General features: G+C 34.9%; 1 protein-coding gene across 2 annotated transcripts; it reads right to left on the bottom strand.

Moving 5' to 3' along the window:
* Nucleotides 1–18,054: 18,054 nt before the first annotated feature.
* LOC128553161 (CUB and zona pellucida-like domain-containing protein 1) lies at nt 18,055–23,114 on the bottom strand. 2 transcript variants are annotated; one of them, XM_053534283.1, is made up of 4 exons: nt 22,916–23,114; nt 20,729–20,864; nt 19,702–19,969; nt 18,055–19,472 (listed from the first exon to the last, which is right to left on the bottom strand). In XM_053534283.1, exons 1-4 carry the CDS (start codon nt 23,051–23,053, stop codon nt 19,292–19,294), a joined length of 723 nt encoding a protein of 240 aa, XP_053390258.1. In that variant the 5' UTR covers nt 23,054–23,114; the 3' UTR covers nt 18,055–19,291. The 2 variants fall into 2 exon arrangements, with proteins under 2 accessions (XP_053390258.1, XP_053390259.1); XM_053534284.1 differs by having other exon boundaries at nt 19,862–19,969.
* Nucleotides 23,115–24,118: the final 1,004 nt, after the last annotated feature.

Raw genomic sequence — 24,118 nt, 5'->3', positions numbered from 1 at the left:
ATGAAAAGACACTCCCTGTAATATTTTAATGTCTGGTAAAATTCCTGCCCGCAATTAAAACGATCATAGACTTTTCACTCAAAACATTCGTTTTAGAGATATCCAGTATTCTATCCTTAAATTATTTTAGGATATCACAAAATACATGTGGTGATATCTTTAATCATAACGGTGATGCCATTAAATACACTATGTTTTACGATATCACAAAAATAAAACTATAAAATATGAATTTAGGATAAGTAGTTAAAATATCAAAAATAGTCTTTATTTTAAGAATCAGTAATCAATGATATTATCAAAATTGAATTTAAGATATCTAAAATTAACTTTAATAATGACGTCCCTGATATCACAAAATGGATTATTTTTATCATATCCTTATTTAATTTTATGATATCTGAAATCATTTTGTGATATCAAAAAGCATTTATAAATGTCGTAAGATAAAAAAAAGAAACCATTGAACTGATTAACTTCTACTTCTACTTCCTCCGTGTTCCAACTAACCCCGTTCTCCCTTACACCTCGTAACAAGTGTTAAAAGGTGAATTTGTCAGTGGAAAATGGTTATGAATAAAATGATCGCGCCTATGCCTACGCAAAATTAATACTGTGTACTCACAATTCACATAAGCAGTCGGGGAAGCCTGGCTTTCAGTCATGCTCAGGTTTGGAATGTGGTGCACAGTACGGCATCTGAATGTTGTCCCATTGTCTCTGCGGGTTAAAGTCACGTAGAATTCATGCTGAACTCTATATGTTCCATTAGGAAGCATTTCTGTACTGGATTCCGGGAGATCCAGTAAGAATTCAGTGGCGATAGAAGAGGAGTAGTCCGGAGAAAATGACTGAACTAGTTCTAGTTTTCCGGGAGGTCGACCGACGTTTCCAGTACAGGTGATCTTAACCTCTGTCCCTTCATTGACATGCATGTTGTCGGCGGCTATGTTGATATAGATTGGCAAGGCTGTAAGAATATAATGACACTGTAAAGACAAGACGAAAGAACACACGATTTGCTGTCAATATCACAGTCGAGGAAAATTACAGATGTATTCAAGAATAATGGCACGGAATACGAAATACTGAACTTCTGGGATATAAGAGGAAAATTGATACATTTACAGTTAAAAGAAAGGATGAAGCCCAGTCTCAGTTGTTTATCTAGTGCGTGTGACAGACATAAATTGTAGTAATTTTTACGATACAATGCCGTAAAGGACGATTACTATAAAACGTTCGTGTTCTGTTGTATACGAGTCTATTATCTGTATTACAAATTTATGTAATATTAGACCTTCGACGGACGCGAAGGTGTAAACGTAAATGTGCTACATACATTGGTCACAATCCGGGAGATTTCCCAAAACATAAAAATTGAAGCACAATCACGGAGATTCGTTTTAATTTTGGTAAGAGCTGCCTTGACCTCATAAAGACAGTCGCAAGCTTAGTAGTTATATATTCATGTTTCATTATGTCTTGTAATTGTGTGTCATTCCAGGCGTTTGAGCCCCAAAATTATTATGTGTGTACTGGTCGGTGGGGTGGGGTAGATGTGGATGCGGGGACACGTCCATATCCAGATATTTATTCTTCTGAAATTGTTTCATGCATATTTCAAAAAGGAATTCAACTTACACTCATCAGATGCCACAGGATTGTGATTCTGCATTGTAATGCTGTGCATCGTGAGATTTGTTTAGAATTTTTCGTCTAGTAAGTTCAGGGTTTGGCCTTGACAGTTACAACTACGCATAAAAGGGCTAAATGTTTGTGTCACACGTATCTCAAAAAGTATTTGAACCAGAGTCATGAATTTTTTTTATCACGTTAATGTTTTTAGAAATTACAAACTGTGTATTTTCTCAATACAATTTGCAATGGTTTTGATTGCTTTAATGTATTTTTTGTTCAATTTGACAGTATCATATTGCGGCAATATCACATTTTTTTGTACTCGCACAATGTAACGTCAGTTCAGGAAACCAGTGTTACAGTGATTTCGGTCCCCAAAATCGAAATAACGCCATCTGTTGTTTTTTTTAAGAAAACTACAAATATGAAGGATTCTGGCCTTGAAACTAGCAAATCACGGATTTTGGCTAGCCGTATCACAAATTCAATCCATCAAAAGCAAGTTTTCCTTTACACCATTCGTTCCAGCAGCTACTGAGCTATTTCATTATGCTTAAAGTGTACATATATTTATTTAAGGAAAATAATTTCTTTCAAATGTATAGCTCTTATACAGTATTCTATATGCAGTATTTTTTATATATTTTTTCTCATTTGCTAATTCTTTAAAAATGTGTCATACTGCGTAAATTGAAATATTCATAACTGTTCCCCATACTAAATGCCTCGATTTATTCGTTAAAAATATCTAATTTTACCAACCGTATGTATCGATCCTGAATTGACCAGTATTATACAGCGTCTCCAGGTCCTTGCCTTCCTCCCTGACCTTGACCTTATAGTTCCCTTCGTCTTCTAAAGCTACGTTTGTCAGCGTGATATTCGCCCATCTAATATCTGTAGCATTCGATACTTCCACACTGGCCTTGCTATCCCAGAAGTTCAGTATTTCGTATTCCGTGCCATTATTCTTGAATACATCTGTAAGTGCGCCGCTGACATCTTGCGCAATGGTCAAAGTCGCAGACGAAGCCTGTTTCCATGACACCGGGATAGTGACAGATCCACGCAGTTCCACTTGCATATAGGAGGGGAATAGGTAGAGTTCTGTGGAATCTAGACAAGGTTATAGTTGATTCAGTAATGAGATGCATGCGAACTACTTAATTTCAGGAAAAGTGAACTTTGAAAAGTCTTGAAAAAGAGATTATATTGGACTCCATTATTTAAGAAAGACAACCACGGTGCGAGTTATCGGCCTTGGAAACAGTTAGTCATTTGATCTTTGTTAAGAAAGTGTCAACAATAAGCTTCTAGTTCATTGTTTAGATAAAATATTGTCACATCAGAACAATTGTGATATCTACTGATAGAATACTAAGTACTTACTTAATTAACATGATTTTTTTTTATTTATACCTCGAGTCGTTGTATATCTGCTTGTTTTGAGAAGCATTTCCAAGTTCTGGCATAATATACAATTAAAAATAGAGGCCGCCTTATGGAAACCTAATCGAAGTGCATAGCACCCATGCATGACAATCAACAGGCCATGAGTCCAGGAGAAAGCAGATATGTGCTACGATAAATAATACTTCAAGGGCTACACCCACATTCAAACATTCACACTAAACTAACGTAACTGAAATGCTAGAACTAAGTCAGCAACTAGAAGCCGATCTGAACGTTTTCTTAACAGAGGTCCGCGAAATAATATCCCTACAGTATATTCTTAAATGTAAGTTTTTAAAACAGATTTACAATATGAAATGTGAATTGTATATTCTTTATTTGGCATAGTACATGTACCTATTTAGCAACAAAAAATACATATTCTTTGAAGGAACAATATCGATTACCCGTTTACTGTCTGTTTCACATACTGTAATAGAATTTACGAACATATCATTTTACAGGTTTCAAAGGACAGAAGCAGTAAGTTAAAGAGACATCTTTTCGTAGAAAATTTTGATGATATATATAAAATTACATTTATCCTTCAAAATTTCCCAATAACTTAACAAGAAGACGTTGCTTTCATATAATCTCCTGGAAGTTTTTTTCTAAGATTCCAAAAGGTGGAGTCAAAACTGCAATTTTAAATTGTTTCAATGGCTGAAATTTAAAACTGAAATACCTCATCATGATACATTAATAATAAATAGATTTTGACAAATAAACATGATCTGTACAAAATTAACAGTTCCTATTACCACTATTTTTATTCTCTATGATGGTATATCAATATCATCGAATTAACGAAATTAACATAAGAACTGTCAAACTTTAGAATTTGTTAGACTTTTATACATTTATTTTTTGCTTTTCATTTTCGGTTGATAAAAAATCTAATATAACAGAGGAATGAAAAAAAATTTTTTTTTACATCATTGCATAATTTCATTATAGTTCATTATTATAATACGAGAAATATATAAAAGTCTATAGGTAAAATTTATTTTAATAGTGAACTGTCATAAGATTTTAACATACCTGCTCCATAAGTTATTCCTATTAAGCAAACAAAATAAACTTTAAAAACTAAACCTGCAGTATTCATATTTAATTTGAATGATATTTTATCCTTTTAACTGAAAATGAAAATCTTGCCCGTGCACAAAGGACTGTATTCATTACTCGAAACAATTGTAATGAATTCTAGAATAAGCTAATAGCCTTTATCTAAATAGTGTACTTCAAAAGAAAACCGCAATGATTAAGTCAATTGTGAAAATGATGTGTCTTGAATTAGTATGAAGGAGTGTCTATTTTATAACATTTAAATAAGGTTCGATGTAATTGATCTTCTACGGAAGCTTATCAGGGCCTCCACTTATCTAAAAGTTTCGCGTCAAGTCAACTTGTGTCTTTTCGTTTTGAACAAAAACATCTGATGAAGGCGTGATAATTAATACATTATACGTAAATGTTTTTAATCATTACGCATACTTTTTTATCGAATTGCGTGAAATATTTGTCAATGCGATTAACTTCTACACGTCTAACTAGATCTTTCAGCAAAGTCGTCAAGAAACATAACAAGAAGATAAATGTATTTGGTATTTCAACATAATTTACTCGACTTGTTACATCTTTTTCTCGAGAACTTTTACTTTAGGCGATATAATTATGCATGTCACGTGATATTTAAACACGTCAGGTTCAAAAATTGCCTATATTGGTCTTGTCTGCACAGTGATGGTTTCATTATGTCTACGCCAGAAATATTCTAGGGAGACATATTGTTTTCCCCGAGTTGTCTGTCTGTCCGTCTGTCTGTCCCGACGTGCCCACATGTAAATTTGGGGTTAGCGTTTCTGTTGAATTTGACATTCTGAGGTTGTGGTCATTCTGGGGTTAAATTGGTATTGTGGGGTTAAAAATTAGTATTGTGGGGTTGAAAGGATCAAAGGAAGATAATAGGTAATATAAGGGATTACCCCACAAGTCCTGTAAGTTCGTCCGTCTGTCCTTCACAAATCGTGTCCGGGCTGTATTGTTTAAACACCTTAAAGGATTTTCAAATTACTGGGCACAAATAGTCACTGTAACAAATCATGGAGGCTGGGGGAGACATGTGTTTTTGTTACAAAAACCCTTCTTGTTTGTGAGTTGATTTTAACTAAACTTGCACATAACTTTTACCACCAAAAGATCTTGGTTCCTTTCTTGAACCAGGCATATCCCATGATTGACTCGAGAGTTATATCCCCTAAAAGGGCAAAACTTGTCTAAATTGTGGTCTTGTCTGCACAGAATTATTGTTTCATTTATGATTTTATTTTTCAGCTATATTTCAATATGAACATGTGAAATTTCATAATAACACAACAACACTCCACCCTCTTCCACCCCACCCCCACATCACAACCCCCTCCCCACACTGAGGTGACCTGTCCCCCCCCCCCCCCTTAAAAAATCTATTGTTCAGCTATATTTTCAATATAAACATGTGAAAATGTGAAATTTCAAAACAACAGTTCCCCGCATCCCGACACCCTGCACCCCCTCCACCAGGGTGACATCCCTCCCCCAGTTTTTTTTTATTTTCCAGCTCTATTTCAGTATGAACATGTGAAATTTCAAAAGAGCACTTCCACACGCCCCCGCCCCCGCCCCCTCCCCTCCTCCCTCCCATTCAGTTATATATGATTGTCCTTTTTAGCTCGACTAAATATATCAAACACTATCAAAGCTTTGATACTAGCTATATCAATGTAATTTTGTATGTGAATAGAGGGCAATATTGAAATTATGAACAACACTTTGTTAAAATTCATGTTGCTATGGCAACAGAAATAGTCAAAATATAGTTTTCCCATATGGATCCTTTGATGACTAAAAATTATAGTGGCTAGGTTAATGTAATTTGGTATGTTAATACATGGAAATATGGAGATTACTATAGGTTTACTCTCCATCTGTCTGTCTGTCTGTCCATCCGTCTCACAATGTTTATCTCGAAAATCACGATGTATGTTTTTTTTCAATTAAATATTTGTCGAAAATAGAAAAACATCGAGCATATTGAGAAAAGTTAAGTCGAAAAGTGAAAAACATCGAGCATATCGAGAAAAGTGAAGTCGAAAAGGGAAAAACATCGAGCATATCGCGAAAGGTTAAGTTGCATTACCTCTATACTTTTAATCTTTGTCAATAAATTTTATTGACATGTGTAAAACATCTTATCTAGGCGAGTAAAGACAAGTCGACTTAGCACAAAACATCTCACCAACTGTAGGCCCTAATAAGCTTCCGTAATCTTCTAATCAAAGTCCTTAAATGTTGTTAAAATGGAGATAAACTTTGTAATACATTCATAAATAGTTTAATCATTCAACTAGGTCTCAGTGCTTTATTGGTTATCGTAAACATTGAATTAGTGAATTCATGTACTCATTATCTCTTAGCAAATGAAGAACACAGTTGTAAATTATACCATCCAAACTGGATGACTCGGAATCATCATCAACACGTCCTCTGTACACCCACCATAACACCTTAGTAATTCTGTGATGCCACTAAAAGTTTAAACTGGTGACAAATAATTTTTATAAGATCCGTATGGAGAAAAATGTTGTGTGTTTTATTTCATTTTTGTTGTAGTTGTTTTTCTGAGAACTAATTTCTGGGCTAGATATTAGTAGTTAGTTTTGTCCAATTTATGTCCGATAATTGTAGACTTTTGGCGACTGTTTTAGATAGTTCAGTTTAGTTTAAACTCATTCATTCTAGCACGATTATGGTGAAAGCTTCAAACATATTTGAAGCACTCTCGGGGTGGCTTCCTGTAATACCAGTTCTGGTGAGATAAGGCCCGAGAGGGAGCTGTAATGGAAGTTTTATTGCCTTGATATAACTTAAATCATATGGGTGGTTTTCATAAAATGAATATAACGGAATTGTGACTGACACTTCTTGAGTTAGTACTATTTATTATATGTGGATGTGAATAAATTATGGAACCATTTAATACATGATCTTATAGAATGAAGTTTGTTTTCTGTTGTTTTTTTTTGGTAGAAAAAGTGGGACAGTCCAGTCTTAAATGTAGGCGGGACCAGAGGTTATAATTCATGGAATAATTTTCTTTTTTTATAAAACCTTTATAAATATTAATATATAAATATATATTTGATGTGATTAAATTTCTTTATTTATGAATAAAGTTGCATAAAAGATTGCAATCTGTAAGAAGGTGTCACAGTTTCTTTTAAACGAATAGACCCGTTCTTGAGTTATAATGCATTTAATTCAGCAGGGAAGGAAATTGATACCCCAGAAATAATTGATTTATGTGTACACATATGCATCTCTTTTCTCTGTTAATTTAGGAATTTTGGTAGTTCATGAAACGCCCACACTGGACATTTTTTTGTTTGTTCATTGGTGAAGGAGTTGAATCTACGTTGTGTCTGAAGACAATGGTAGTTTTACATTATAGTATCTTCTCAAAAGAAAGATGGAAAATTATGGAAGCGTCCTGGTGCCAGCAGAGAGATTTAAATTTGTCTTACGTACGACTTACTATCTCCTATACGTAGGAGTTAGTATCTCCTACGTAGGACATAGTATCTCCTACGTAGGAGATATTAAGTACTACGTAGGACTTAGTATCTCCTACGTAGGACATAGTATCTCCTACGTAGGAGATAGTAAGTACTACGTAGGAGTTAGTATCTCCTACGTAGGACTTAGTATCTCCTACGTAGGACATAGTATCTCCTACGTAGGAGATATAAAGTACTACGTATGAGCTATTATCTCCTACGTAGGACTTAGTATCTCCTACGTAGTACTTAATATCTCCTACGTAGGACATAGTATCTCCTACGTAGGACTTAGTATTACCTACGCAGGAGTTAGTATCTCTTACGTAGGACATAGTATCTCCTACGTAGGACTTAGTAACTCATACGTAAGGGTTCCTATTTTGGGGCGCTGCAGCGTTCTGTGGTCCTATTCGCGTTTCCGGTACATGTGTTAATTGAACAATTCAATTTATTTTTTAAATTATCTTCTTGTATTTTATGTGTTGTCTCGAGAAGGGGCTTAAATAAATAACTTTTCATTGCAATCAGTGAAATTATCTCTTAACCACTGTTTCTAACCAATAACAAAGAATGAATTTATATAGACCTGATTGCATGACACGATTATCAATGTTCTATAACATTTAGTTAGTTTCAACTAGTCAATTATTCTTTTATCTAGTCACGCTGATTAAACAAAATTGTAAAGGTTATTTCGCATGAAATTAGCTCTTATATTTAAAAAAAATAGCATCTACTGTGAAGAGCGATAAAGGGGAATAAATCATGTTTACCAAGTTACTCGTCCTTAATTTCTTCTCTCTAGGCATACACTTAACAAAACAAAGGATAACCAGATTTAATGACTGAAACCTACAAATTCGCCGTGATATTCGGTAATTAAAAGATTTTACTGTCAAAAAATGCTTCACTTAATTTAAATATTATTCTATTCTTCCTCTTTTTCACAACATATACAATATATAGAAGATACACACACCATGTTAAAGAAAGCAAAACCGTTGGACCACAAGTTGATTTGACATTAGTTTTACGGAACACTATAGACTCGCATCAGTCGTTAGAGTCATTAAATGTAAAGCACTTTCCTCTCTGATACCACTTTCTGAAATAAAATCAATACCTCTTACCTCTGACTCTAACGACTGGACAATGGTCTGTGTTAAGACCTAATGTTTTGTTCATAGGAGAGAACTCTTGAGACTATTCAAATTCTGTTTAATTATGTCCCTTTTCTTCTCAAAACCATCAGAGCCAGGACTGAAGAAGTCAGAATTATTTACAGATTTTTTTTTCTAAAAAAAAAAAAAAAGATTATCTAGTCGGTAGCCAGACTAACTGGACAAATGCGAGGTAGGCAGTTTTCATCCCAGCTATAATAATCACCATCTCATTAGAATTCATGCAAATGTGTTCATGATGTAACATAACCCTTGATTGACTCTAGACCCTGGATCATAGAATATCCTTTATGACCTTCACAGTCTGTATAATGAAGTGCTTGCCAATGAGTACCTTTTATCACCAGATGAATGGGAGAGGTGCTAATGAACTATATACTTTAATAAACTTCATAAATGTATCATCTTTAATATGCAAATAAAGTAGAAATGAGTGTTTGAAACAAAAAAGTATCAATAGTTTATTATCAGGTTAAATCATGCTTTAGATGCAGTTACAGTAATTTCCTGTTAATGCTTGACCTGAATGTAGAAAAAGAAAATTGAGCCGTGCCATGAGAAAACCAACATAGTGGCTTTGATCCAGACCAGCCTGTGCATCCGCGCAGTCTGGTCAGGATCCATGCTGTTCACTAATGGTCTCTCTAATTGCAATAGGCCTTGAAAGCAGACAGCATGGATCCTGACCAGACTGCGCGGATGCTCAGGCTGGTCTGGATCCATGCTGGTCGCAAAGCAACTCTGTTGGTTTTCTCATGGCGCAGCTCAAATGATGATAAAACTTAATAGATATTGATTATTAAAGGCACTGTCCTTGAGATCATACGACAACAGAAAAAAAAGAGAAATTTTAGGTACCAGTATCAAGAAATTAATGCTAATACCGCTTAAGAAAGCTTTGAATTAATTACTGACAGATTATATGTTATTGAAACACATGAGAACTAGTTGTCTTAACTAACTTTTACACTGGAAATTGAAAAGCGTTTGTAACGTTTTACTGAGGTAAACTGCCTAATTATTAAATATCTACATTCAAGGGTCATTGTATACATATTCCTCCGTGATGTATATTGTTAAAGACAGCAGGAAAATTTTCATTGCCGTGGCGGCCCGGGTTCGATTCCCGGCTCTGGCATCTTTTTTCCTTGATTGAGTAGATTAAGGATAGTTTAGAAACAAAAACTCGAATTTTAATGTCCATAGTATGTATGACCGAACTTCAATTTTAAACAAAGACCATTTTTAGCCAAAATTTGTAGGTCAGTGCCTTTATTGAGAGAAAGTTTATTAATCAAATCACACAATCGGTCAAAACAATAACTGGCGGTCATTATATTTAGTAACTTTCATGATATACTTTAATAATACTTTTGAACTCTACATTATTTCAAGAGAGGCCTCCATAGCCGAATGGTAAAGGTTCGAAACCTCACATGACATGTTTCAATTCTTCATGCTCATAAACTGCCCGGTTGGCTTATGGAATGTCAGGGGTTATAACCTGATGTCTGCCCATGCCTGGAGCAATGCCTAGAAGTGCACCTTGTGGGTATCGCAGAGTGACTATACCCAAACTACATAGTCCCCCAAAAAATACAAAAAAAAAAAAAAGAAATAAAAAGCAACAACAACAAAATAAAATGTTCAAAAATATCTATTAAAACAAATTTATTGACTACTTCATCTGTCAAATTCAGAACTTGGTCAAATGTGTCTTTAATTCATACTTACGAAGTTTGTGTGAGACATTGAAAGAAGGGAGATGTTTAATTATTTACAAATATGTAATCTACCGGCATCAGATAATCAGATAATTCTTACTAAATAATAGTACACAATAGTATATTTCCACTGCGCATGCTTGAGAGTCTTTTAGTCAGTGACATACGTACGAGTTACTAACTCCTACGTAGGAGATACTAAGTCCTACGTAGGAGATACTTACTCCTACGTAGGAGATAATATGTCCTACGTAGGAGATACTAAGTCCTACGTAGGAGATACTAACTCCTACGTAGGAGATACTAAGTCCTACGTAGGAGATACTATGTCCTAATTAGGAGATAATATGTCCTACGTAGGAGATACTAAGTCCTACGTAGGAGATACTAACTCCTACGTAGGAGATACTAACTCCTACATAGTACTTAATATGTCCTACGTAGGAGATACTATTAGCCTGGCTCCCTGGCTGCATGGTTATTTTTTTTATATAAATACTGCAAGCAAAATAAGAAAATCTTAAGCCTCTAAAATAGCACATTTTATCTGATGACTGAACCTATGTTCGGAGCCAGGGGCAATAAAAATGTCAATGTAGAAACAACCTGCTGGAGTTACTTCCCTATTAATGAATAAACATATATGTAAATAAGAACAAACATAGGGACGGGAGCCAGTCTAGAGATACTATGTCCTACGTAGGATATACTATGTCCTACGTAGGAGATACTAAGTCATACGTAGGAGATACTATGTCCTACGTAGGAGATATTAAGTACTACGTAGGAGATACTATGTCCTACGTAGGAGATACTATGTCCTACGTAGAAGATACTAAGTCCTACGTAGGAGATACTAACTCCTACGTAGGAGATAGTAAGTCGTACGTAAGACAAATTTAAATCTCTCTGCTGGCACCAGGACGCTTCCATAGAAAATAAATACTCATAACAAAAGTATCATTTATTCCTCTTTATTTTGGTAAGCAACATAGTATTGTTATACAGAAAAATGCACCCTGCCACTGGTTAGAGTTCATTAAACAGTGAATATACAGATTTCCAAAAATGCATTTTTATTTTTGTCTCAAATTTTCCTATTCATTTTTTTTTGTAGTCTACTTAAGTTGATATATCAGACTAAATCTAAACATGTCTGCCTTATACTGTTCATACTGTTAAATTCTTTCTGTGTTGATTTTGTACGTAATTAAGCATGCATCTAAGAAGCTGACTAGAGAAAAACTAAACACGTGTAAATACATAGGTTCCATTTCAATATTTGTGTCCTTTTATTACTTACTAAATTTAAACAGTACTTTAGATACCTGTTGTAAGTGCAGTTAAGTAGGAGGTGTACAAACTGCCTTTTGGAGCGTTTTATATTGAGCCTTGCTGCAAAGAAATAAAATACACCTCAGTCATTTTGAAAACTATTTTGATGGCACATGGTATACTAGAAATTGTATGTGACATTTTGATTAACTGACTAAGTAATATTGGCTGAAATAATATCCTACTCTGCCAGTTAGACCATCCATGGCAATATAACAAAGTCCATCTAAAATCATCTAATTAATTACATTACACTGTACATATCAGCTTTCTATATTTTCCAAGACAGGTAGGCTTATTATTTTACTGACGTGTGGCCAACAGTTTTGAATACCATTACATACCTTATATGCATTTACATTGACCCTTACTCAACGTTTTAAGCAGTCAATACCTTACTTGAATTATGTGCAGTTAATACCGTAGCATTTAATACCGTAACTGGATTATGCGATTTAATACCGTAACTGGATTATGCGCATTTAATACCGTAACTAGATTATGCGCATTTAATACCGAACTTGGATTATGGGCATTTCATATCGTACTTGGATTATGCGCATTTAATATCTCTCTTGGATTATGCACTTTTACTACTGTGCTTGGATTATGCGCATTTGATACCGTACTTGGATTATACGCATTAGAATCAGTATCCCACTGAGCAACAAATCCGGATCTTTGTTCGTATATTTGGTATAGAAGTAGTGCTTCTGACAATGAGCTGATGAACCCTTGGTGTTACTAAGGATGCAGTTATTTTGAAGTTTTCAAAGACGAAATATTAATTCAGGCGCTAATGTCCGATTACATAACATGTAAAACTCAGCTAAGTGTCCTACGACGTTTAGCCGTAACAAATAAAGAGCATATCATTTTAGCATGGCTGGTTCGAGCCCGGATCGCTCAGGTGCTAGTTCAATGCTCTAACCACTGAGCAAAAGAGTCGACTCCCTGACGCAGTCAGAGATTGACTTTAAACGTACAAGCTATGCGCAAGCGACCGTAACACTTCCTTTCTTCAAAGAAGTTATCATTTATGATGACGTGTAAGCCATTTTGGCATAGAAAGTGCCATTTCCCCCACCTCACGACTTTTGGGCGTAGAGCATAGCATTTTATGACGAAAAACCCCAACTGCCTGTGGCGGGATTCGAACCCGGGTCGCACGGGTGCTAGCCCAGTGCTCTAACCACTGAGGCAAAGAGCAGACTCCCTGACCCAGTTGATATCAGAGATTGGCTTTAAACGTACAGTCTATGTGTAAGGCAATAAAATCAGGTACTGGAAAATACATATATGTGTGTGTGTGGTATTTATTTGTTGGCATTTATTTACTTTTTACATTTCAACAATGTATATATACAATAAATGATATAACACCGAGTAAAAGACATTTATTTTTGAATTACAAGAAACAATATATAAAAAATTGTGTCTGCTTAGAGATCAATGTTTAACCTTAACGTAATTAACTACTGCCCTGATATAAAAAGCGAGGTTCACATTTTTTTTATCTTGTGTTTAGATATGAATTGTATGTCAAACTAAATTTTCCATACACACTTTTCGGAAAATAATCAACTGCACTTCTGAGGTTTAATACCATGTATATTTAAGTTCATTTATTGCCCTCGAAAAAGGATATAAAAATACACATGCTACAATCTATACATGCCTCTTAATATGATAAAATATATTTAACAGAACAAACATTTTATTTTAGACTTAAACATTATGCTTCTCGTCTATTCAGACCGTATGTTTTGTTCATTTTTTTTAAATCAGAGCTAGAAGGAATTTACTGAGGCAAAAGTTACGCACATATCTTTTCAAAGTTAATCCGCTTAAAATGATAAACTTGTATATCGAAAATTATTTTTTCTATGATAGTATTTCGCTTTAGCCGGTGCTAGGGGGCTTGAAGGGTGTTGCACATTTCATTACCTCTCATGATCAGACTCATTAAACCGGGTCTGCATTCTATGCTTCCAAAGTGTTTTTTTCACATATTCATTGTTTTATGCAGAAACGTTTTGTGCTAAATTAAATATTGTTTTTAATTTGTTATCCTTGTTTGTTTGTTTTGGGTTTAACGCCATTTTTCAACAGTATTTCAGTTATGTAACGGCGGGCAGTTAACCTAACCAGTTTTCCTGGATTCTGTACCAGTACAAACCTGTTCTCCGCAAGTAACTGCCAACTTCCCCACATAAATCAGAGGTGGAGGACTAATGATGTCAGACACAATGTCGTTTATCAAATAGTCACGGAGAACATACGCCCCGCCCGAGGATCGAACTCACGACCCCGCGATCCGTAGACCAACGCTCTTACCTACTGAGCTAAGCGGACGGGCTAAATACAGTTCCTTGGAAGCATGTTTTTTTTTTGTGTGATTTAAATAAATTCTAGAAGGACATGCAAGTATGCCTCTTTAAAAGTCAACTAAGCTCGCCTATTGTTTAAAATACAGAGCAACATAATTATGAGCCATTTTTTAAAAACAATCAGGAACCCAGCAAAAGACATATTCAAAATCAGCTAATAAAATGCTTTCTTTCTGAACATTTATATAGACCACTATAATGTATCAATTTCAAAAAGAGTATATAGTGTTTGACTTCGTGATTTCTGTATCTGATATGTTTTGTCTCAATGACCAGTGTGTGTGTCTTTAACTGTAAACATTAACAGCATCAGTATTTTTGAAACAGTTCAACCAATATAAACAGCAAAAAAGGTTAAAGATTTATTTAATGCATGTTAATAAGGTATAGGATATTAAGAGTATAAAAATAAACTTACTACGAATAAGTTAATGTTACAAAAACGCATAGTTAAATTTACTTCGAATCCGTAGAATAAAGAATTACATATTTATGCGACACTTAGTAGTTATGGTCAGACTCTGCTATCAATTTTTCCATAGGCGTACATTGTAAGAAATGGCTCTGTAGTACCCCCTCAAAACTTTCGTTGACACATGAGGTGCCATTTCCCCTGTCAAATAGCCTTCCACACACAAAAAATACCATTTTATATGGGCATGCCCGATCCATTGTTTTCTATTTACATTCAAAGACAACCACCCTCAACTGTGCATGGAATTTAGTGGTGAATTTCCAACGAGTACTTACTTCACTAAATTGCTAATTTCAGAATTAAATATATAGCCAGGCAGCTATAAAATACTTCAAATTGCATAGAAAACATTACATTTCAAGATTTAAAAGATATTTTCATGATTCAAGGCAACACATTTTCAACCAATCAGCTGATGTCTCATTGAATGTTACGAGTTTCCCTACACTTTTTTTCAACCAATCCAAAGCCGGTGTAATGAAGTATTTCGACCCCCATAGAATAATGACCCCCCGGTCATTATTCTATAGAAAAAGTGACCCTCCGGTCATAGTATTATGACCTCCAGATCATAGTACTATGACTCCCCCACGTGAAGTAAACTGAACCTCACGAAGAATATTGACTCCCATAAAAAAACGACCCCCGGTCATTTGGTCAAATTTAGTGATAACTCATGTATCTAAGGCCTTATTGCTGCATTTTATGCCCCCACTCGGGGGAGGGGGACATATAGATTTGCCCTTGTCCGTCCGTCCGTCCGTCCTTCCGTTTGACCATTAGCCCCAGATACCATCACTTGACACAGAAATCAGAGCATTCCGCAACGGGAAAAGGGATTCTATTTCTAGACGCTGTATCTTGGTGTATACATTTTTTTTTCAGGAAAATAACAATTCACAATACGTTCACAAAACACACCAGTGTCAATAATCCCTGCAAACTTCGGTATGAAGTAATTCTTCAGAAGAAAACTGCACAAGAAACTGCTAGCATAGAACTTAGTATTAACAGAAGTTGCAATACTTAGCAGTGGCAGTAAAGTACGGTAGCGGCAACAATAGAAAGTAGTAGTAGTAGTAGTAGTAGTAGTGGCAGTGGTAGTGGCAGTAGCAGCAGCAGCAGCAGCAGAGGAATAAGTGACAGCAACAACAGCAGCAAGAGAAGAAGAGGTAGATGTACAAGACGTATTAGTTGAAGCAGGTATAGTAGTATCAGTAGTAGCAGTTGTAGTAATAGTAGTAGAAGTAGTAGTAGTAGTAGTAGTAGTAGAAGAACAAGAAGTACATGTAGCAATAGCAATAGAAGTAGCGGCACCAGTAGTAGTAGTACGATCAAAATGTTAATTATTGGCAATGGAGGGTATTAGAGTTGTAGATCTAGTAAAATTGTCCGTTAGGTTTGGTGGGGATCACTTTTTAATAGATATTATCGTCGAAAGTCTTTTTAGGAGCCGGTGTTTTACACGGAAATAGTAACTTTTTTAAATAGAATAATGTCCGGGAATCGATATTGTATGAGAGTTCGAATGTAGTAATTTCGGCAGTGAGTGTTTTACATGGAATGAGTCACTTTTTCTATAGAATAATAACCGGGGTCGTTATTCTATGATATTCGAAGGGAGTCATCTTTAGGGAGTCAGTATTTTACTTGGAGGGGTCAGTTTTTCTATAGAATAATGACCGTGGGGTCGTTATTCTATGGGGGTCGAAATACTTCATTACACGGCTTTCAATAACAACATTTGACATTTATTCCCGCAACAGCGTTGATATCAGGTATACTGGACCACTGGCACCAGATCAGAAAGAAAATGCCTCCGTACGTGTTATACTCTACCCCTAGGTATTCTATAAGAACCATGGTCATGAACGGGAAAGTGCACTAACCCGTTTCAATCGTACATTTCTCAACTTAAACGCGCAGTTCGGTGAATGGGTACCTAGTATATTTAACAAGCGATAATTTATCTTCCATCGTGCACCAGTCACATTGTCTCGATATTCCATATTGCTGAGATTATCAACATATTTTATGCTTTCGTCAACGTTACAGAAAAAACTTGCTTGACCTTCCCTAATGAACATCCGGTCTAGAGGTCACGGCAGTGTGCACATGTTTGGCGAAACGTAAACAAACAAAAACAGAATTTAAAAAAAATCACAATTTTACACCAAAACTCGAAATGATGAATGAAATTCATCTTGTATATGATCTTTAATTTGAAATCGTACATTGGTCTGCATCTGTTCTGTTTATATTTTATTCATTTTGCACATTAATGTTGCATTTTCACATTCTAGCGAACACGTGTAGTAAAATGACGATTGACATACATTTTCACAACAGCCAATCAGAATGGTTTTGTAATCTAGAACGGAACTTCACCAGGGAAGTTCAAGCAAGTTTTTTGTGTAATGTTGAAATTACTATAAACTACGCTTTGTTTTTCTAAGATAAGATGTGTTGAAAAAATGTGACCGGTACACAATGGAAGATAAATTACCACTTGTTTGATATCCATAGTACACATTTACCGCACTGCGTGTTTTAGGTATGAAATGCGCGATTGAAACGGGTTAGTATATTTTTCCGTTCGCGACCATGGTTCTTATAGAATACCTAGGGGTAGGGTATAACACGTACGGAGGCATTTTCTTTCTGATCTGGTGCCAGTGTACTAGACCTTAAAGACGCGCCACAAAATAACTGTATTCTTTTGTATTTCCATGATGGTAATTATACATGCTTTGCATGAAGAAAATGAGAAATAACAAGTATCTAGTTACAAATTGACAATGACATATATAAGGCCAAGACAATGTGTTTAATGTCTAAATATATAGTTAAATTAATGTAGTAGTATTCACAGTACCTTATGTATTAAGGTGAGTTTAGACCACACTTTGTTTCTACAGAGTAAGATAGTTGTTATTCTATGTTTATAAAAGTATACTGAAAAGAGAATGACTGAATAAGTTTGCAGACGAAGTTGTGAAAACACATTAATTCAGGGAGGGCCTAAATTGTCCACCTGTCATCTTGTAGAATAACTGTATTATACCAGTATTATCAGAATGATTTGCACGAAGTTCATGTGGGAGGAAAAAGTAGGTCACTAGGTCGTGGTGGGTCTTGTGTGTATTGGATATCTTTAATCCCTTACTGAAAAAACAAACCCTTGTTTGATTATAAATTGCTTAGAACGGAATTATCAACGATAAATCTAGTGACTATCTACTGACCTGCTACAGTTGTTTTAATCGCTAACGGGCATTACACATGTACAGGTTTTATCCGAAAGTAAGTTTGTATCATACTCTTCCTGTGAGGGTATGACCAATAGTAAGGAGGCTGGGCACAATTATGCGATGTGCCTCGTTTAGTGAAACATTTTATAAGTTTAGCAATTTGATGATCCAAAATCTTACGAAGTTTTTGAATAGCTTCCCCATTAAATACATCATAATTTCCTTCTTTAGATTACTTTTGAAGTTAGTAGCTTCATGACTTTTTACAAAAAGATATAGGTCACGTTCTAAAGTTAAATAAAATGTCTTATCTATCATCAAGATTTGAACAAGGCGTACACCTGTACTAAAAAGTGTTACTGCAGTTTATAAAGTATTATTCCATGCTTGAGGGAACCATAATACAAAATTTCATGTATGTTTTCACCTTCAGTTTATACTCTCATATTATTTGCAGTGACCCTTAACCATACGAAAATCATAAATTTGAAACAAATAATTTTTCAAAATCAGGTGATACTGTTTATAAAAATGCATTTAAACTTTAAACTATAGGGACCTAACAGCTGTAAGCCGTGTTCCAATGTTGATCATAAAGCGTCATACGCTACCTTAAAGTCATGATATACTGATGGATAAATCACGAGACTTGCTTACTTACATCTGTTTTAATGACACAATGAAGTAGAAGTGAATTTTACACGAGGTTGTAGATCAACAGCGAATACACATTTCCTTTTAGACAAATCTACATACACTTTAGATATTTATAGAATCCTATCATTTGCATTTTAATAACAATGTTATTGATTAAGGCATGTTTTCATTGTAAATTTACAAGCATATTAAAGAAAATGAATCTGAATTGTGAACAATAGAATTGTTGAATAATTTGTAAATCCGATAAACTTGAGGTTTGAATGTTTCAGTTCATAAGTTATCTCTAAAATATATATTTACCAAAATGTAAAATCTCCATCAGAAAGGAAGACAAAAAGATTTTGTGATGTTAATCTCTCCAATGCATGTACACAAGTCTTTTCACCAGCTTTCATTTCCTGAACATGTTGAATAGCTATTGTAACATTCCGTCTGAATAAAAAGAACTACTTTAACTGCTATATATCATGATAAGAAATTTTACATTGAAATAAATACACATAATCAGTAAACTAAAATCAGTTACATTATGAAATGTTTTCGTAACCATCAGTTTTCTATTTTCAGGTTGCAAGATTCCCTTATGTTACTGGGTTGCACGTTTGACGACACTGGGCCGACCAGTCGGAGGAGTCACAGAATAGGGCGTCACAAAACATATAGATTCCTTCGTGGCTATTTGAGTACTCGAAACTGTCGAACACAAATCTAGTCGCATGCGTAGATTGGGAAATTATATGCGTGTTCGTGTTAACTTCACACCTGTAAGACAAATTATGGTTGAATTCATATGGAAAATAAAAACAAATTTGAAAATTTTAAATGTTTCTTTGTATCTTCTTTCACTACATCAACAAATTGAACACAGAAACGCTGAATATTATTTTCTGGCAAACCTTTTTATTTAAAAAGATTTCTAATAAGTGTTTTTTTCCTCAATTTGTAGACATTTTTGTATTCAGATACATATGAGTTGAATTAATGTATATACCCATCCTTTATAAGGAAGTACTTCATATGGTCATGTGCGTGCTCAGTCGGTTTTGTGTAACACGTGTGAACCCGCATCCTGATGTTCCAGTCAGTAGCTGTGGTAAACACCTTGACGTAGACGTGCGAGCCTATCTGAGCATGCAAAGGATTTCCTTTACCTATTTCGTGGATGAAGTCCTGATCTTTGTAAAAGGACACGCTGACGGGGTATTGGGGACTACTGACATTATGAGCTATTGTACTGGTCGCATTACTAGGAAATCCACCTATAAAACCAATGATGTTAACAAGATAGAAGTAACAAACAGACAGAAACATTTATGAAGATGGAATACAGCAGGGCACCGCCTTGGAACAGTCAGTGGCAAAGACATATCTGACAGACGCAGAGGGTAAAGCCAGATTTTAAATTCTGAGATACTAAAAAAAAATAATGACATCAATAATAGAAAATGACTTTCTAATGAGGAGATTATATATGAAAGAAAGAACTATACTAGTATCTACTTATTCTGATAAGAAAGCAGACGAACAATTCTACACTTAATATGTATCGTGAGCATAATTAAGATTTATTTTATATAATCAAAATTGTACAATGAGACAACAGTGTTTAAAATAGACCACTGGTCACTCAACTTAAATGTTTCAGTATTTGAATGTACATGTACGTCAAATAAAGGCTTACTTCGTTGATTAATTTTATTTTGAAAATCCTTATCATTTCAAATTATGTATTATTTAGGTGTTTTCTGCTTATTGTAGAACTGTCGGTTATATTTTAACCTTCAAATCGAAGGCCATGCTAGAAATAAATTGTATGTGTTTTATGTACTTAGTGTGTTACTTTCTGAAAATAAATTATTATTATTATCATTATTATATGTTTAAACCCACAATGGTCCCGACCTAGTCTCGTGCACACATTTTCACGCTGTGCTCAAATTGAGAAACATACGAAAAGCTTTTAAATTTCCAGACAATCAATTTGAAATCTACTAAAAATTGATTTAAATCCGTCATACCTATAGCAGTTCCGTTCTGTCTTATGTCACATTGTACTCCAACTGTCCAGTTATAGTGCAACACTATAAACAGGTATACAGGATCGTGTTCCGCATAAATCAGTTCGTTGTTGTACACCTCAATTCCGTCGACAAGCTGTTCAAAGTAAGAAAGTACCACTTTTTTTTAATTATTATGGTGTTATAATGTTGTCAAGCATTTGAAATTACGGGCTTACAAAATCATTTAAATACACATTAAATTCCTTTTAATTCAGGGTTCGGCTGAAATATTATTATCATAAACAAGATTTGATTTAGGTTTTACGGCGCACCAACACAGTATAGGTTATATGGCGCCAAACAGGACTACAATTTTGGTTTCACATCTCATTTACATCGAAATAAAAACATGAGGTATGGAATCAAAATTTGTATATCTGCTGGAATCACAGAGTTACAGCAAAACCAAGTGTTAAGACCCTATTAGTCGCCTCTTACGATCATGCAAGGGTAAGACAATGGTTCCAATTCTTCTCATACACAGATCGTCCCCGAACCACATGGGGCTCATAAACAAGAGGGTCATTGACCCTAAAGCGCTCACCTGTGTACAAGGCTTTAAGTGTGTTTGTATAACGTAATGGTACAACTACAGTGTTAGGTTGCCTATATTATATACATGCCACACATATTTTTTATCCTAGGGCAATAATTTGAACAATTACTGTAGACAATACAACTCTGATATCAAAGGCTGTAGCTATTATTGATTCAGAGAAGATTTTCAAAGTTTCTTAATGTAAGCTTATAGTAAGTACATGTCACACACAGGGACGTGGCCATTTTTGACCTTAGGGCAATAATTTGGTCAACTATGGTAGAGAATCAAACCCTTATAATACACGCCAAATATCAAAGCTCTAGTGAAAAAGGTTTTTAAAGTGTGATAGCTGAAAACCTATTTTTATGCAAAAAGACCCATATGTTCAATGAACCGGAACCATTTAAACACCTTTGAACAAGGACTACCCAGAGATCATCTGTGTAAAGTTTCATCAAAATCCATTCTGTGGTTTTGGAGGAGATGTTGTTTAAAGAAACTGTTGATGAAAAGTGACCACGCCCTCTGGTGGCCATGTTTTTTGACGAATCAGAAAAATTTGAAAAATATCTGTAAAAGGTCACACAAGGACAATTTGTGTGAAATTATTTTAGAATTGAGCTAACAGTTTTATACAAGAAGATTTTCTAAGTTTCTACTATATACAAATAGGGAAAAGTGACCATGCCCCCTGGCAGCCATGTTTTTTGACGAATCGGAAACAATCTTGGTAGCGGGTCATACAAGCACCATTTGTATAAAATTATTTTAAAATCAGGCTAGCAGTTTCTCACAAGAAGATTTTTAAAGTTTCCACTACATACATATAGGGAATCTGACCACGCCCTCTGGCGGCCATGTTTTTTGATGAATCAAACTAATTTGAACAATATTGGTAGAGGGTCACACAAGGACCATTTGTGTAAAATTATTTTAAAATCGGGTCAGCAGTTTCACATAAGAAGATTTTTTTTAAATTTCCACAATATACATATAGGGAAAAGTGACCACGCCTTCTGGCTGCCATATTTTTTGACGAATCGGAATAATCTGAACAATCTTGGTAGAGGGTCACACAAGGACCATTTGTGTGAAATTATTTAAAAATCGGGCCAGCAGTTTCACACAAGAAGATTTTTTAAATTTCCACTATATACATGTAGGGAAAAGTGACCACGCCTCTTAGCGGCCATGTTTTTGTGACAAATCAGAATAATTTGAACAATCTTGGTAGAGGGTGACAGAAGGACCATTTGTGTGAAATTATTTCAAAATCTGACCATTGGTTTAGGAGGAGATGTCGTTTGAAGATTTTCCTATTTTTAGCTCTGGTGGCTCCTATGTGCAACCAAGTGAAACCGTTTGAACAACCTTAGTAGAAGACTACCTAAGGAACAACCAGGCCAAGTTTCATCAAAATCCATTTAGTGGTTTTGGAGGAGATGTCGTTTAAACACAATTGTTGACGACGGACGGACAACTTGACGGACGCACGAACGCACGCACGCACGACGGACGACGGACACAGCGTGATCACAATAGCTCACCATGAGCACTTGCCGGGTCTACCATTCTGAAACAGTAATAAAACTAGTTACACTTACCAGTTCACTAGTTAAGCATTCGGAAAGGTCTTGTTGAAATATCAGAATGTCACCATTTTCCACACCTTTACATTTATTCTCCCCAAGGTATATATCAGATGCCTTTGCTGTTGGGTAAACGTGCCGTATTTTGTTCATGTCCACGGTAATATACCAGTGATAGTTAGTGCATACCACTTGTATAGCTCCCTTCAGACTGTAATCTGTAATCAGTGATAGTGCTGAGCAGTTAATATAATTGTCAGTTGTATAAAGGTGTGTTATGCGTCCATATCGTGCTTGAATTAAATATGTGACCATATGCATTTTTGGTATGGTTTGAAAGAGTTGTGTCTGCTGATAGTAATAAGATGACCATAATAATATACACGAATTACTTCAGTCATATATTTTGACTGCGAAATGATAAATCTTACACTGTGATAACTGGATTGTTGAAGTATCATTGAAAACTATTAAGTAACTGACTGCATTGTAATGAATGGTTAGAATGTTAAAATGCTTTCCAACCACCGTTAGTTAGCGATACTGTGTCAGATATTTATTATTTCAAATATAGGTAACCCCGGATAAGAATGGAACTAGACTGTTAATATAAGCTATAATTGCCGCTTAAGTATTTCCATTTCGTTATTATACTATAATACTATGAAATGCATGGCTGTTTTAAAGTATATGCGCAGAGGAATTTGGCATCCACACACTTTTAACACTCCCATTTATTCCAGACCCAAATTGATTTATTTCTTAAGTGAAAATATATAGTAATCATAGGATCTGGTAAATTAGTGGTGTATAATTGTAAAAGTGTATTCTTTAGAATATTAAAAAAAAGTTACTAGTAATATAAGAAAAGTCTGTAGACCCTATGATAAAGATATTTGCTTTAACCTATAACCCCCTTGATCGTTTATGAAAGGCATGGGGGTATATTAATAGTGAATATTATAAGCTAACATGATATTTCTGTATAAATTTGATTCAATGACATAAGAATGAAGATTAAGCAGATCCATAATAATATAAAAAAGCATAAAATTATTAAAAAACATTTTCTAGAATGTTTCGCTTTATTACCTTTCTTCATTACTATTTTGTTGACTATCGAGACATCTTTAATTTTGTTTATAGAACAATGTTATGACTAGAGAGGTAGAAAGATATAAATGTGGTGACTTTATGGGTACGATTCTTTGTGGGTAC

The sequence above is a fragment of the Mercenaria mercenaria genome, unplaced genomic scaffold (genome assembly GCF_021730395.1).
Source record: "Mercenaria mercenaria strain notata unplaced genomic scaffold, MADL_Memer_1 contig_3541, whole genome shotgun sequence".
Classification (NCBI taxonomy): Eukaryota; Metazoa; Mollusca; class Bivalvia; order Venerida; family Veneridae; genus Mercenaria; species Mercenaria mercenaria.
Note: the sequence above shows the minus strand (reverse complement) of the source record. Positions and strands in the feature narration are given on the sequence as shown.

Coding starts and splice junctions, on each gene's coding strand:
- LOC128553161 (XM_053534283.1), bottom strand. CDS start 23,053: ATGAACAAAATACGGCACGTTTACCCAACAGCAAAGGCATCTGATATA. Junction 20,865..22,915: donor AATGCTTAACTAGTGAACTG/GTAAGTGTAACT, acceptor TACTTTGAACAG/CTTGTCGACGGAATTGAGGT. Junction 19,970..20,728: donor ACAGAACGGAACTGCTATAG/GTATGACGGATT, acceptor TTGGTTTTATAG/GTGGATTTCCTAGTAATGCG.